The following is a 17,069-nucleotide window of genomic DNA, read 5'->3' on the forward strand; positions in this document are numbered from 1 at the left end:
CTAGGCTGGTGCCCTGACCACTGGACCATCCCTCTCATCAGCATGAGACAATGCATCCCCATTCCTGATTACCTTCTGGGCTCTCTGAGGTAGCCAGCTTTTACCCATTTCATGGGCCACGCTGATTTGGTATAGTGCCAACGTTTAATCAGAATGTCGTGTGGAACTGAGGCAAAGAGCCCACAGTCTTTTACATAAGCCCAGCTCCCTGTGCCACCCAGACCTGCCATTGGGTTGCCTTTGCCTGCCAAGCTCTGGTGCATAAAGCCATGTTCTGGGCACTGATGCTGCTCCAGCAGGACACACCCTTTCACTTGCTGGGCCATGCTTGAACCAACTTCCCACGTGTCCAGGCTACTGTACCATAAACCCCAGGAGCTCTCCCCAGACTGATCGTCCCTTGCCCCTCTCAGAGCCAGCACTCAGCTAAGCAGGGCAGATACGGCTCCTTCCGCTTCTCCCAGAGCTCTGCCTCTTCAGCCCCTGCCGGGGCTGCCTGGAGCTCCCTCCACTTTGTCAAGGCCTTTCTGGGCCTGAAGGTGCCGGAGCTGAATGCAGGGCTCCAGGGATAATGAGTCTGCAGAATTGTCCCCACTCTGCTATGGATTTTCCCTCCCATCGCTCCCTGCAGGGCTCACCCATGAAGAACTCCCTCCAGCAGCTATTCTTCATGAGCGAGCTGGCCAGCTTCTGAAGCAGGGGCAGAAACTGCTGGAAACTAGTGATCATGTGCACACAGGCCTGCAGGATGGGGTGATCGGCAGGCAGGGACTCTTCCATGTGGGATACTTCCCTCTGCCACTCAGCCATCTTCTCCGTGGCCAGTGGGGCGTTGAACTAGTAGGACAGAAAGACCAGCAGGTGCTCAGATAGCCTGGAGGGAGGGTGCCTCCCTCAGGTAAATCCATCCACACTCAGGAGAGCCCTATGGAATAGCGGGGTGGCTGCAGGTGGGAATCAGCAGAGCTGTGAATGTGTGGGAGGAGGCCAAATTTGGGATAACAAGGGAGATTGTAAGTCAGGATTGGGGGCACCAGCAGAGCTGGGATGGGCAGAGCTAAGGGCTGGAATAGCTGTGGGCCAAAAGTGAAGGGCACCAACAGAGCTCGGGGGGAGCTCAGGGCTGAGATATTGGGGAGTTGCAGCTCAAGACTGGGGGGGCACTGGCAAAGCTAGAGGGAGCCCAGGGCTGAGCTAACAGGGGGCTGTGGGTCGGGAGTGAGGGAACCGGGGCTGGGATAGCTGTAAGGCAGGTGCCGGTTGTTACCTTGCTGAAGGCGAGGCACCTCCATTCAGTGATCTGCTCGGAGATGGTGCGGAGCAGCTTCCAGACATGCTTATGGGCCTCAATGAGCCCCCGGCTCCTGGCCACGAAGGAGATGTCTGTCTGCTCCCCTGGGAAGAGCAAGGACATGACATTCACTCGGGAGGACTCTCGCCCACACCCCTAGCCAGGCAGCAGCACAGAGGGGATGCAGCACTCCCGCTGCTGTTCTCATGCAGGCTGGGTGCAGAGCCCCTGGGACCCAGGGAGGTGGGCAGGGGCCCGGAGGTGAGGGGAATCACAGAGGCATTTCCCTGGGGATGCGAGGGTGTGTGCTCTGGGAAGTAACAGGGACAAGTAGGGAGCCCTGGGGTTCTGTCTCCCCAGCAGATGCAGGACAGGGCCCCGTTGCTCTCATGCCTGTGAGGATCCTCTGGGAGCGGCACAGCTCAGCCACACGGGTGGCCATGGCCTGGAAGCGGCAGTGCAGCTCTTGCAGCTCTTGCTCCATGGCACGTGGGCTCTGGGAGGGGTCCAGGAACTGCCCTGTGGTGGCCATGGTCAGCAACTCCTGCAGCTCCTGTCTGGCTCTCTGCAGTGAGTCAACCAGCTCAGCAATGATGCTGAGGCGCCGTGAGACAATGAAGTCCGAGGCCTCCTGCTGCTGGTACACGAAGGCCTCCCAGGTGTCCAGGAGCTGGGGACAGAGGCAGACCCTGATCAGGGGGACAGCTGACACATGCAGACACTACCCTGTGCTCCGGCTAGGCTTTGATTTCGACTATGAAGATTAAAAAGGTCCTGTGTTTTGGAAAGGCTGTTTTAGCTCCTGCTGGACACTGCTCCCAACGGGAGCAGAATCCAGCATGGCCTGCTAAGCAATCACAGTTGGTAAAGGGGGCTCTCCCCCTGTGAACGGGGTCTAAGGAGTGAAAGAATCGCAGGACTCCAGCCCAGAAAGGGGAAGGCTCAGGACTGACAACTGGAGGGGCTCCGCTCAGAGAGGTTGAGAGGTGTCAAGGGTTCAGCTGAACTGTCACACTGAGCGGCTGATCCCCAGCCTCCCTCCAGCTCCGAGGAAAGGGAGGCTCCAGCCTTCCTTCTTCCCCCATAGGCCACAGCATGGAGACACCCTGGAAGAATTTCCACAACACTTTGAGGTGGGCACACTAAGGCCATGTCTACGCTACACACTGGTCAACAAAGTCATGTCAGCATACAGCTGCCGAAGTCAGTATATTGTTTGGGCATGTGCATACTTAGCTGCTTGTGTTAACACTGTGTGTACTCACCAGGAGTGCTTGTGGTGATGCAAAGTGTGTGCCCCATGGTATCTCAGTGTGCCATGGGCTGCAGTCCGGCACGATGCCTTTCGGGAAATTTTCACAATGTGTTGTGGGATGGAAATCATAGAATCATAGACTTTAAGGTCAGAAGGAACCATTATGATCATCTAGTCTGACCTCCTACACAACGCAGGCCATGGAATCTCACCCACCCACTCCTGTAACAAACCCCTAACTTATGTCTGAGCTACTGAAGTCCTCAAATCATAGTTTATAGACTTAAAGGTGCAGAGAATCCTCCAGCAAGTGACCCATGCCCCACGCTGCAGAGGAAGGCGAAAAACCCCCAGGACCTCTGCCAATCTGCCCTGGGGGAAAATTCCTTCCCGACCCCAAATATGGCGATCAGCTGAACCCTGAGCATGTGGGCAAGACTCACCAGCCAGACACCCAGCAAAGAATTCTCTGTAGTAACTCAGATCCCACCCCATCTAACGTCCCATCACGGGCCGTTGGGCATATCTACTCACTCAGGGATCTCTGGGAGCTCGGGTTCAAGTTCCTAGCAGTCAATTTTCTCCATCCCATAATGCCATCCATATCCCAGCATTTTTGCAGGTTTTTTTAAATCCGAAACCAGCACGGCATGTTTCAGTTTCTGCCGTCTCTGACAGAAGCATGGAGCCTCTAGCCTGGTTTGCTGCAACGGTGCCAGCTGGGAAAGTGCCCTAGCGTGAAGGAAGAAATAAGGCCGCCATCCCTAGACGTTTTTAGGAGAGGATTGCAGAGTACAGAACAGACCCATTTACGTGAGAATCTGCTTAAAGCGCGGTAGGGCCAGGCCTCCCAGTGCTCCCTGTTTAAGACGCGAGACTCGTTAACACGCGGTACAGGAACTTGCTGCGTACTGCTACAGATTTGCTCACTAACTCACTGACACAGAAACTGGCAGGAAGCGCGGAGCAGAAACGTGTTGAGCGTCTTTACAGATATTGGTAAGGACGTATCACGCACGCTTAGTCATTGTCACGCCAGAGAGATATATAATATGTAGTAGTTATATAGGGATAGATATACTACATTAGAAAATGTTAACCATAGGCCTAATAGAATGGCCCGGCAGCTCGTGCTCCAGTGGGCTCCACCACAAGGCCACAGGCTTTTTCAGAGTTCTTGCTTCCCTGGCCATTAACTGTGAGCTACATTCTTTGTTCCTAGCTGAGGGAGGGCCTGGTATCTGGCTGTATTAAATCTTGTGGTGGAAATGAGCCCCCTTTACACAGAGATCCAGATCGCTCCAGGGCAAGCGTCAGCGTTCCTACACTGTAGAAGAGAAGCTAGCTGCAATAGATCGAGTAAATAGCAGAGAAACCCAGGACAAGGTCCCAAAAGCTATTGGGATTGCCGAATCTACTCTCTGAGGATGGCTAAAAAATGAATCTAAACTGAACGGCTTTGTACAAAATATCGATTCTGCCGCGGGGCTTAGGCAAAAACATGTGCGCTGTTCAGCAAAACCCACAGTAGACACAGCCGTGCGCACGGGGTTTGCTCAGGAAAGGCTGAAAGGAATGCCACTCAGTGGGCCAATGCTTCAAGCCCAAGCGACAAAATTTGGAAATTTAACGGGGGATGAATCATTCCAAGCCAGCAAGGGGTTTATAAGTTGTTTTAAAAAGCATCATGGCATAGCGCAGGTATCGATTTCTGGAGAAAGCCGATCAGCTGATGAATCGGCCGTGAACGCGTTTCCCGCCGAGATAAAATCTATTTTACAAAATTAAGACTACCACGAAGAACAACTTTATAATTGTGATAAAACAGCTTTATTTGCAAAACTGCTACCTGATAAGACTTTAGCCTTTAACTACGAGACACAGAAAACAGCTGGATTTAAAAAGATAAAAGATCATGTGACTCTTCTTTTTTGTAGTAATAAGACGGGCAGCCATAGAATCATTGAATCATAGAATATCAGGGTTGGAAGGGACCCCAGAAGGTCATCTAGTCCAACCCCCTGCTCAAAGCAGGACCAATTCCCAGTTAAATCATCCCAGCCAGGGCTTTGTCAAGCCTGACCTTAAAAACCTCTAAGGAAGGAGATTCTACCACCTCCCTAGGTAACGCATTCCAGTGTTTCACCACCCTCTTAGTGAAAAAGTTTTTCCTAATATCCAATCTAAACCTCCCCCACTGCAACTTGAGACCATTACTCCTCGTTCTGTCATCTGCTACCATTGAGAACAGCCTAGATCCATCCTCTTTGGAACCCCCTTTCAGGTAGTTGAAAGCAGCTATCAAATCCCCCCTCATTCTTCTCTTCTGCAGGCTAAACAATCCCAGCTCCCTCAGCCTCTCCTCATAACTCATGTGTTCCAGTCCCCTAATCATTTTTGTTGCCCTTCGCTGGACTCTCTCCAATTTATCCACATCCTTCTTGAAGTGTGGGGCCCAAAACTGGACACAGTACTCCAGATGAGGCCTCACCAATGTCGAATAGAGGGGAACGATCACGTCCCTCGATCTGCTCGCTATGCCCCTACTTATACATCCCAAAATGCCATTGGCCTTCTTGGCAACAAGGGCACACTGCTGACTCATATCCAGCTTCTCGTCCACTGTCACCCCTAGGTCCTTTTCCGCAGAACTGCTGCCTAGCCATTCGGTCCCTAGTCTGTAGCTGTGCATTGGGTTCTTCCGTCCTAAGTGCAGGACCCTGCACTTATGCTTATTGAACCTCATCAGATTCCTTTTGGCCCAATCTTCCAATTGGTCTAGGTCCTTCTGTATCCTATCCCTCCCCTCCAGCGTATCTACCACTCCTCCCAGTTTAGTATCATCCGCAAATTTGCTGAGAGTGCAATCCACACCATCCTCCAGATCATTTATGAAGATATTGAATAAAACCGGCCCCAGGACCGACCCTTGGGGCACTCCACTTGATACCGGCTGCCAACTAGACATGGAGCCATTGATCACTACCCGTTGAGCCCGACAATCTAGCCAGCTTTCTACCCACCTTATAGTGCATTCATCCAGCCCATACTTCCTTAACTTGCTGACAAGAATACTGTGGGACACCATGTCAAAGCTTTGCTAAAGTCAAGAAACAATACATCCACTGCTTTCCCTTCATCCACAGAACCAGTAATCTCATCATAAAAGGCGATTAGATTAGTCAGGCATGACCTTCCCTTGGTGAATCCATGCTGGCTGTTCCTGATCACTTTCCTCTCATGCAAGTGCTTCAGGATTGATTCTTTGAGGACCTGCTCCATGATTTTTCCAGGGACTGAGGTGAGGCTGACTGGCCTGTAGTTCCCAGGATCCTCCTTCTTCCCTTTTTTAAAGATTGGCACTACATTAGCCTTTTTCCAGTCATCCGGGACTTCCCCGGTTCGCCACGAGTTTTCAAAGATAATGGCCAGTGGCTCTGCAATCACAGCCGCCAATTCCTTCAGCACTCTCGGATGCAACTCGTCCGGCCCCATGGACTTGTGCACGTCCAGCTTTTCTAAATAGTCCCTAACTGCCTCTATCTCCACAGAGGGCTGGCCATCTCTTCCATAAGCTTGTCCCTCTTCTCGTTGGCCGCTTTCATAACCCTTGCTGCTTTAATCACCTCAATAGAGCCAAACTGCCAGTAATATATGCTAACAGCAAAAATTCTTGGATGATGAGACTCATTTTCGACGACTGGTTCCACAACAGCTTTGTTCCAGCTGTTCGTAAGCATCTGCAGTTGAAGAAACTCGAAGCCAAAGCACTTTTGCTACTTGACAACTGTCCAGCCCATCCTCCAGCCGAATCACTGGTATTGAGAGACAGAAAAAATTCAAGTGCTATACCTACCATTCAACACAACATCAAAAATTCAACCTTTAGACCAGGGCATTATTCAGAATTTTAAAAACAATTATCGATGGGAGCTGATTTCAGCGATCGTGTCATGCATGTCTTCAGGCATTTCCGAATTCCTGAAACAGTTAAACATGAAGGAAATTATTTAGTTAAAAAAGCTTGGCACGGAGTAAAACAAAAGTCCATTGAAAACTGCTGGATGAAGGCTCTCGGTGATGCCTTTTCTGTCAAAGACGGCTCAGACTCGGAAAACTCCAGCAGTGGCACTGATTCAGAGCCAGACTTTGAAGGATTTTCAGAAGAAGACGTCCTACAAACACGCATGCAGACAAAAGAGGATAAAGGTAACCTTCTCTTTCAAATGATAAATTTTCTTAGTTTGGATACGGCGCTGGAAATCATTACCGAGTGGCTGGAGATGGATAAAGATTGCCCGACTTCAGAATTTCTGTCGGAGGAAGAAATATTAACGGGCTGTGAAGCTATGTCAGACCGCGAAAGTGATGGTAAGAATTCTAATAATGCAGGCCTAAATGACCATGATGAGGAGGATGTCGTTGAAAAGGTCAAAATTTCGCCCACAGAAGCCCTTACAGCTGTAGAAACTGTTGTAAGATTTATGGAGGAGCAAAATGTGGAAAATATCGAAATCATTCATCTGCGGCGAATGACAGACTTCATAAGAAAGAAAAAAAGTGCGAGCCAGAAAGAGCAGAAAATAACAGCTTTTTTTTCCTAAGTGAATCATAGACACTTTTTTCAGCATGGCCCTCTTAACCTGCGGTCCGTTAACATGCAGTCGTGACGGCTTGACTCCTGACATTCGTGCATAAACAGGTCTGTACTGTATCTACATGAATGCTTCATCAAGATCTCTCAGGAGGATAAAAGGGACATCCTTACGCACATGGCCCCACTCCCACTGCCTAACCCAACCTAGCTTAATGCCAACTCTGCTCCCTCCTCTCACACGAGTTGTAGGGTTCTGTCAGTTTGGCAATGGACTGGGCACCATTGTTAAGCATTCTAAGGAAAAATGCATGCACACACGTACCTGAGTTCCCTTTCCCCTTCCCAGGCTCCCATGCTCACCTGCTGGCACTAGCTAGACTGTGGCAGAGTCTTGGACAGGTCCTGGCTTGCAGCCTGGCTTGAGTCCCAGAACCCCAAAGTGACACAATACATGTCTATACTCCAGACTTCTCTCAGCATAGCTCTGTGGGTCAGAGGTGCGGGAAGGTGTGATCTCTGACTCGCAGAGCGGTGCAGATGCAGAAGCCCCTAGTCAAGGTGCAAGCAAGCCAGCAAAGCCGGGGCTGGTTTTGCTGGAGTGCTGCGCAGTGCAGCCTTGGGGGAGTAGCTGTACCTGTAGTCCATGCTGGAGTCTTAGGCAGAACAAGCAGCGTAGCCAGAGTCAGCCTGGACTTGGCAGAATAACAGCACACCAGGTGTTGGTTAGTAAGCACATGCCTGACTAGAGAGGGTGGTGCAAAAACACACAGATCTCTCAAGTAACTGCACGAACACATTCCTAAGAGATGGCGCGGGAACACACCGACCCATTGTACGGAAAGGAGTGGATGACAGGATCATGGATAGGGATGTTTTGTTGGAACTAGCGGGTACAAGGAGACGGGTGGTAACTAACAACGTCTGGTGTGTGAAATGAAACATGTTTGTATCAATGTTTCAAAGGAGAATCCTAGGAGGGGCATTGCCAAGGGGACAGCATCCAGGTGTGCTGACTGAGCAGGCACCATTGTCGTGGGCACACGTGGGCTATTGCACCTGTAGCTCCCTGTGGGGCACTACGACCGTTCTTCGTCGACAATCTACCAGGCTGAGCGCCTTCGCCACCAGAGCGAGGCTGTGGCCTGTCTCATGAATAACGTGGAGGTGTGCTGAATGAACGTGCTGCACTGTCTGCAAGGACAGCCACACTGGCAGCATCAGCAACGCTCTGCAGCACTAACAGTAACCCCTCGCAGCACTTGCTGGGGCAATGTACCAGGGCCGGCTCCAGCTTTTTTGCCACCCCAAGCAGCAAAGAAAAAAAATAAAGAAGCAGGACCTGCTGCCGAAGAGGGAGAGAGGGAGTGAAAGGCCCGCTGCCAAATTGCCGCCAAATACGCAGACGTGCCACCCCAATCACGGGCAGAGTGCAGCCCCTTTCTATTGGCCGCCCCAGGCACCTGCTTCCTTCACTGGTGCCGGCTCTGTAGTGTACCAGGATTCCTGTGCTGGAAAAGCACTGCTACCATACACCCAGCTGCAGAGACACTAACCTTTAGAAATGAGGAGGGGCTAGTCAAAAAGAGTCTCCAGGTAAAAGTAAAGGAAGTAAAACCCTTACAGTCGCATGGAAGCTACTTAAGGGAATAGTGATGGAGTCCCAAAAGCCATGATCTGAACAAAACAGAGATCAGGAAGGCAAAGGCTGACTGACAGTGCAAGAGGCTGTCTGAGCCAAACAGAAACCATGTCAAATTTGGAACTCTGACCCCAGCCAATGAGCATAAATTAAAGCAGGAAAGGAGTAAAAGGAAAATTAGGAGGAATGGATGGAAGGATTTCAAACATCAAATTATTTCAACCTCTCAGAAGCAGCAAGCCACGAATGCATCAGCAGGCTGTCTGGTTCGTGGGTGAAGGAGCAAGTAAAAAAATCATAGAATATCAGGGTTGGAAGGGACCTCAGGAGGTCATCTAGTCCAACCCCCTGCTCAAAGCAGGACCAATCCCCAATTAATCATCCCAGCCAGGGCTTTGTCAAGCCAGGCCTTAAAAACCTCTAAGGATGGAGATTCCACCACCTCGCTAGGGAACCCAGTCCAGTGCTTCACTACCCTCCCAGGAAAAAAGTTTTTCCTAATATCCAACCTAAATCTTCCCCACTGCAACTTGAGACCATTACTCCTCATTCTGTCATCTGCTACCACTGAGAACAGTAAAGATCCATCCTCTTTGGAACCCCCTTTCAGGTAGCTATCAAATCCCCCTGCATTTTTCTCTTCTGCAGATTAAATAATCCCAGTTCCCTCAGCCTCTCCTCATAAATCATGTGCTCCAGTCCCCTAATAATTTTTGTTGCCCTCTGCTGGACTCTTTCCAATTTTTCCACATCCTTCTTGTAGTGTGGGGCCCAAAACTGGACACAGTACTCCAGATGAGGCCTCACCAATGTCGAATAGAGGGGAACGATCACGTCCCTCGATCTGCTCGCTATGCCCCTACTTATACATCCCAAAATGCCATTGGCCTTCTTGGCAACAAGGGCACACTGTTGACTCATATCCAGCTTCTCGTCCACTGTCACCCCTAGGTCCTTTTCTGCAGAACTGCTGCCTAGCCATTCGGTCCCTAGTCTGTAGCGGTGCATTGGATTCTTCTGTCCTAAGTGCAGAACTCTGCACTTGAACTTCATCAGTTTTAACCTCATCAGATTTCTTTTTGCCCAGTCCTCCAATTTGTCTAGGTCCCTCTGTATCCTATCCTGACCCTCCAGAGTATATACCTCTCCCCCCAGTTTAGTGTCATCTGTCATCTGTCAGAAGGTTATGGTTTTTCTCAGGGCTCTCGTTTTTACTGCTATAATTCTGTACAGTTAAAGCAGCACAACCCATGAGTGTGCACAGTGATACTGGTACAAAGGAAGCTCAATCAAAATAGCTTTTATAAGCATCTTTATCTCGGTAAAACTGCATTCCTGCTAGGGGATCGTACCGCTTTAACAGCCACAGTTCTGAACCCAAAGAGCTACCTCGCTCTTTGCTGTAGAGTGTGCGGGCGTGATCCCGGCCCTGGTCATGCTCTTTTCAGGCTGCAGATCAGGTGCTCTCAGGGACTGTCATGTTAGAAGAGATGCTGGAGCAAACTATATATGTAGTCTGCAGTCAATCAGGAAGTAGGTGGGTGGGGGGGGGGGAATGGGAACAGGGAATGGGGCTGGGGAATTTGGAATCATGTTTAGCTAAAGGGGGAAATGGGAACAGGGACACAGGTAAACCTCTGTGGTGTCAGAGCTGGGAAGGGGGACACTAAGGAAGGAAACTGGAATCATGCTTGCTTTATTCATCCCAATAAACATCAAATTGTTTGCACCTTTGGACTTCGGGTATTGTTGCTCTCTGTTCATGCAAGAAGGACCAGGGAAGTAAGTGGGTGAAGGAATAAGCCCCCTAACATCTTGGTGCCATGACTCGAATGCATCGCATTGGATAGGTGAGTGGCAGCCTGTAAGTCCCCCTGCCCAACAGTCCACGCAGCTTCTTGGAGAGGGTATTGCGAACTCTCTTGATGGTAGCTGCGGGTTCTGGCAAGCCAGGATAAAGGATTTTTTGGATAAATGGATAAGGAAGAACCAGGGCCCATACCAGGTGCAGGGGTCAACCTGGGATGAGATTAAAAAGGAAATGGAGGAAGTGTAAGGGGACCCAGAGGGATGTGGGGCGCTGAGGAGCCCACTGTCCTTTGGTATATGGGTAGTGGAAGAAGGTCCCTGCCCATGGGGACTGAATGCCCTCCAGGGAAAGGAGAGGAATCCTTGTGGCACCTTAGAGACTAACCAATTTATTTGAGCATAAGCTTTCGTGACCTACAGCTCACTTCATCGGATGCATACTGTGGAAAGTAAAAGATCTTCTGTATAGAATCATAGAATCATAGAATATCAGGGTTGGAAGGGACCCCAGAAGGTCATCTAGTCCAACCCCCTGCTCGAAGCAGGACCAATTCCCAGTTAAATCATCCCAGCCAGGGCTTTGTCAAGCCTGACCTTAAAAACCTCTAAGGAAGGAGATTCTACCACCTCCCTAGGTAACGCATTCCAGTGTTTCACCACCCTCTTAGTGAAAAAGTTTTTCCTAATATCCAATCTAAACCTCCCCCACTGCAACTTGAGACCATTACTCCTCGTTCTGTCATCTGCTACCATTGAGAACAGTCTAGAGCCATCCTCTTTGGAACCCCCTTTCAGGTAGTTGAAAGCAGCTATCAAATCCCCCCTCATTCTTCTCTTCTGCAGGCTAAACAATCCCAGCTCCCTCAGCCTCTCCTCATAAGTCATGTGTTCCAGACCCCTAATCATTTTTGTTGCCCTTCGCTGGACTCTCTCCAATTTATCCACATCCTTCTTGTAGTGTGGGGCCCAAAACTGGACACAGTACTCCCTAGCCTCTGTTTGCCGGAAGCTGGGTGACAAGGGATGGATGACTTGATGATTACCTATTCTGTTCATTCCCTCTGGGGCACCTGGCAGTGGCCACTGTTAGAAGACAGGATACTGGGCTAGATGGACCTTTGGTCTGACTCAGTATGGCTGTTCTTATGTTCTTAATCTAAGACCACATCCCATCCAGCCCCAGCCCAAGTTAATGTGGCTGTTGTAAACACACGACACAGAGGTGCCTGAGGATGCCTGATAAACTCTGGAAGGTCTGACCCCCCTGGAGGTGGTTGCTGAGTTTATTAAACTTGCCAAAGAATGCCTAGGGTGCACAGACACTGGTACCCAGATCTCTTTGGGAATAAAGAGCACAGCATAGGTGTAGTTTATCTTCTAAATTTGTGAGGGAGGCTGGGGTGGCAAATTCCTTGCCTGCCCACAATGGCACCACTTCACATTTGCGGGGGGAGGCAACTTTAACCATGATTCCAGGGGCAACTTGGGCAACTGAAAAGTCAAGTTTCAGTGTAGCAGCCGTGTTAGTCTGTATCCGTAAAAAGAAAAGGAGGACTTGTGGCACCTTAGCGACTAACAAATTTATTAGAGCATAAGCTTTCAGGAGCTACAGCTCACTTCAGCTATAGCTCAAGAAAGCTTATGTTCTAATAAATTTGTTAGTCTCTAAGGTGCCACAAATCCTCCTTTTCTTTTTATGAAAACTAAAGTGTTTTTTTACAGATAACTTAGGAATCTCTGGCAGGAGATATCAATAAAGTAAAGTAATTTAAATAAATATTAGACCCACTCAGCTCTAATACGAACATGTTCTGACATCTTGTGGCAAGTCCCTTAAGGGACACTTGTTAGGTTTAAAATTGTAATGTATATTCTTACTATTACTGATGTCAGAAGGATCCATTGTGGTCATCTAGTCTGACCTCCTGCACATTGCAGGCCACAGAACCTCACCCCACCCTCTGCTCTAACAGACCCCTAACCTCTGGCTGAGTTACCTGTCACGGAGTGTGGGGGAGCCCAGGCCCTGCACCCCTCTTCCTGGGATTCACTGTGACTCTCAGCCAGCCAGTAAAACAGAAGGTTCATTGGACCACAGGAACACAGTCTCAAACAGAGCTTGTGGGTACAACCAAGACCCCTCAGTCAAGTTCTTCTGGGGGAGCAGGGAGCTTAGACCCCAGCCCTGGGGTTCCCTGCGTTCCACCACCAGGCACCAAACTGAAACTAAACCCCTCTCCCCCCCCCCCCCCCCAGCAGGCTTCCTTCTGCAGCCTCTGTTCACATTCCTGGGCAGAGGTGTTGCCTCCCCCTCCTGGCTCAGGTTACAGGCTCTCAGGTCTCCCAGTGAAACTCCCCTGCCACATTCCCAGGTCAACACTCCCCCTTCCTGCTGCGTCACATCTACCCTCCCCTCAAATCATGGTTTAAAGATGTCAAGTTACAGAGAATTCACCATTTATACTAGTTTAAACTGGCAAGTGACCCAAGCACCATGCTGCAGAAGAGGGCGAAAAAACCCTAGTGCCTCTGCCAATCAGGCATGGGGGAAAATTTCTTCCTGAACCCAGATATGGTGATCAACTAAATCCTAAGCATGTGGACAAGACCCACCAGGAAACACCTCGAAAAGAATTCTCTGTAGTAAGTCAGAGCCACACCACCCTTCCCAGTGTCCCGTCTCCAGCCACTGGGGATTTTTGCTACAAGCAGTCACCAATGGGCCACATGCCATTGTAGGCAGTCCCGTCATAACATCCCCTCTGTAAACTTATCAAGCTCAGTCTTAAAGCCAGTTAAGGTTTTCTGTCCCCATTGCTACCCTGGGGAGGCTGCTCCAGAACTTCACTCCTCTGATGGATAGAAACCTTCGCCTAATTTCAAGCCTAAACCTGTTGATAGTCAATTTATATGTATTTGTTCTGGGGTCCACATTGATGCTTAACTTAAATAACTCCTCTCCCTCCCTGGTATTTATCCCTCTGATGTGTATATATAGACAGCAATCGTATCTCCCCTCAGCCTTCGTTTGGCTGGGCTAAACAAGACAAGCTCTTTGAGTCTCCTCTCGTACGATGGGTTTTCCATTCCTCATATCATCCTAGTTGCCCTTCTCTGCCCCGTTCCAGTTTGAATTCATCCTTCTTAAACATGGGAGACCAGAACTGCACACAGTATTGCAGACGTGATCTCACCACTGCCTTGTATAATGGTACTAACACTTTCCAGTCTCTACCGGAAATATGTCACCTGATGCACCCCAGGACTGCATTAGCCTTTTTCACGGTCACATCACATTGATGGCTCATAGTCATCCTGTGATCAACCAATACACCATGGGTGGCACGTGAACCACCCATTGGGTGAGGCTATCCCCCAGCCCTGCCCCTTCTGCCCGAGGCCCCACCGCTCCCCTTCCCCACCGGAGCCCAGGGACCCCCCACCTCAGCCGCTGGACCTCCCATCCCAGCCCCGGGCCACCTGAGTGCTCCTAGGCCCGGGCTGCCCAAGCGCCCCCAGCCCTGGAGCGCGGGGCGAGCGGCACATTCCCAGTGTCAGAGCACTAGATGGGCAGCACGGCCCCAGTGTCAAAGCACTGGATGGGCAGCATGGCCCCAGAGCCCCCAGTCCTGGACCACTGGGCAGCGCAAGCAGCAGCCCCAGCCACTCCAAGTCCCAGCTGCAGGCCACCCTATCCCCAAGCAGCAGGAAGAGCAGGAAATTGGAGGGGATCTGGGGGCAAAGCATGGGGAGGCCATGCTGGGGCTGTTTGGGAAGGTTTAGCCTCTCCCAGCCTGTGATATCCTCCGTCCATGCAATACACCCAGGTCTTCATCCTCCTTTCTCCCTTCCAGCTTATAGCAAAAATTCTTGTTAGTCCCTAAATGTATGACCTTGCACTTTGCACTATTAAATATCATCCCATTTCTATTAGTCCAGTTTACAAGGTCATCCAGATCTCCTTGTACGATAATCTGGTCCTCCTCCGTATTGGCAATACCTCCCATCTTTGAGTCATCTGCAAAATTTTATTAGCACACTCCCACTTTTTGTGACAAGGTCAGTAATAAAATGTTAAATAAGACAGGTCCCAAGCCCGATCCTTGAGGAATTCCACTAGTAACCTCCCTCCAGCCTGACAGTTCAGCTTTCAGTATGACCTGTTGTAGTCTCTCCATTAACCAGTTCCTTATCCATCCTTCAATTCTCATATTAATCCCCATCTTCTCCAATTTAACTAATTTCTCATCTGGAACTGAGAAGCATGCGTGACCAGTAGGGGCTGTAAGGTTCCAGACTAGCTCCTGTCTTTCTTAGTGTATTTATTAATGATGTGGAAAGAAGAGGAGCAGTAAGGGGGCTACTTTTGCAGGTGCCAAGGTTACTTAGGTTAGCCAGGGCCAGAAAGGACTCTAAGGAACTTCAGAAAGACCAAACCCAGCCAGGAGAACGGGCAGCACAACAGCAGATGAAATTCAAGGTCAACACAAAGAAAAGCAACCTGGAGGGAAAATCTAACCCCCCTGTACACCTTACCTAACTGCATCAGCTCAGGAGAGCAACCTGGGCATCAATCCACAGCTATCAGCATAAAAGCAAAGATGTTCAGATCCATAAAGGATGGGAGGGAGAATAATCCAGAGAATATTCTAATACGTTTGAATCAATCAATGGTGAGGCCTCATCTGGAAACCATGTGCCAGACTGGTCCCCACCATCTCACACAGGACAGTGCAGTGCTAGAGGCAAAGGTGGGGGAATAGCACTGTATATTAATGATGAGGTAGACTGTAAAGAAATTAAAAGTGATGAAATGGATAAAACAGTCTGTTTGGGCCAAAATCACTTTGGGAAAGAAAGCTACTAGAGGTTCCCCTGGGCTAATGCTTGGGGTGTGATTATGGGAGGCTTTAACTTCCCTGATACAGACTGGAGGACAAGTGCTATTAAGAATAAAAGGGCCCAGATATCCCTGGATGTGATAGCTGACAGATCTCTTCACCAAATAGTCACTGAACCAACAAAATTTTAGATTTTATATTGGTGAGTAGTGAGAACCGCATAGAAGAACTAGTTGTAGAGGACAACCTTGGTTTGAGTGATCATGAGCTAATTCAGTTTAAACTAAATGGAAGGATAAACAAAAATAGATTTGCAGCTAGGGTTCTTGATTTCAAATGGGCAAACTTTAATAAATTAAGAGAATTAGTTAGGGAAGTGGACTGGACCGAAGAACTCAAGGATCTGAATGTCGAGCAGGCTTGGAATTGCTTTAAGTCAAAGTTTCAGAAGCTCTCTGAAGCTGCCTCCCAAGAGAGGGGAAAAAATTCCTAGGGAAGATTTGCAGACCAAACTGGATGAGCACGCATCTCAACCAGGTTATTAAGAAAAAGCAGAAAGCCTACAAGGAATGGAAGATGGGAAGGATCAGCAAAGAAAGCTACCTCTTGGAGGTCAGAAAGTGTAGGGGAAAAGTGAGAACTGCCAAAAACCAAGCAGAGCTGGACCTTACAAAGGGAATTAAACCCAAGAGTAAAAGGTTCTATAGCCATCCAAATAAAAAGAAAACAAGGAAAGAAGAAGTGGGATCATTAAACACTGAGGATGGGGTGGAGATTAAAGATAATCTAGGTATAGCCCCACACCTAAACAAATATTTTGCCTCTGTTTTTAATAAGGCTAATGAAGAGCTTAGAGGTAGTGGCAGGATGGCTAATGGGAACAAGTATACGGAGGTAGAAATTCCAATTTCAAGGTGAAATTTCACAATTCCAAGGTGGCAGTCAAACTCAAACAGCTTAATGGGACTAAATCAGCGGGAGGGGCAGATAATTTCCATTCAAGAATATTAAAGGAACTGGCACATGAAATTGCAAGCCCAATAGCAAGGATTTTTAATGACTCTGTAAACTCAGGGGTCATACCCTATGACTGGAGAATTGCTAATATAGTTGCCATTTTTAAGAAAGGGGAAAAAATTATCTGGGAAACTACAGGCCTGACCAACCTGATCTCCTTCTTTGAGAAGATAACTGTTGTTTTAGACAAAGGAAATGTAGTAGATCTAATCTACCAGGATTTCAGTAAGGCATTTGATACAGTTCCACATGGGAAATTATTAGGCCTGTCGATTAATCGCAGTTAACTCACGCGATTAACTCAAAAAAATTAATAGTGATTAATCACACTTATAACAATAGAATACCAATTGAAATTTATTAAATACCTTTGGATGTTTTTCTACATTTTCAATGTTGATTTCAATTACAACACAGAATATAAAGTGCACAGTGCCCACTTGATATTATTATTTTTTATTTCATGGGTAAAAACCCCACTTCTTCAGATGCATGGAGTGAAAATTACAGATACAGGCATAAATATACTGGCACATGAAGAGAAGGGAGTTACCTTACAAGTGGAAAGAAGAAAAGGAGTACTTGTGGCACCTTAGAGACTAACCAATTTATTTGAGCAT

The 17,069-nt window shown here is 48.7% G+C and overlaps 1 protein-coding gene across 1 annotated transcript in view; it reads right to left on the reverse strand.

The window, feature by feature from the left end:
* The window catches only part of DNHD1 (dynein heavy chain domain 1), a 178,169-nt gene that overhangs the window by 114,408 nt on the left and 46,692 nt on the right, over positions 1 to 17,069 (reverse strand). The window contains exons 15-17 of the mRNA XM_084616938.1: positions 1,685 to 1,961; positions 1,268 to 1,395; positions 639 to 837 (exon numbers count right to left, since the gene is read on the reverse strand). Of these exons, the coding sequence (XP_084473064.1) occupies positions 639 to 837; positions 1,268 to 1,395; positions 1,685 to 1,961 (604 nt within the window). The remainder of the gene's footprint in view (positions 1 to 638; positions 838 to 1,267; positions 1,396 to 1,684; positions 1,962 to 17,069) is intronic.

This window comes from Lepidochelys olivacea (assembly GCF_965140295.1).
Source record: "Lepidochelys olivacea isolate rLepOli2 genome assembly, chromosome: 1".
Taxonomy (NCBI): domain Eukaryota; kingdom Metazoa; phylum Chordata; order Testudines; family Cheloniidae; genus Lepidochelys; species Lepidochelys olivacea.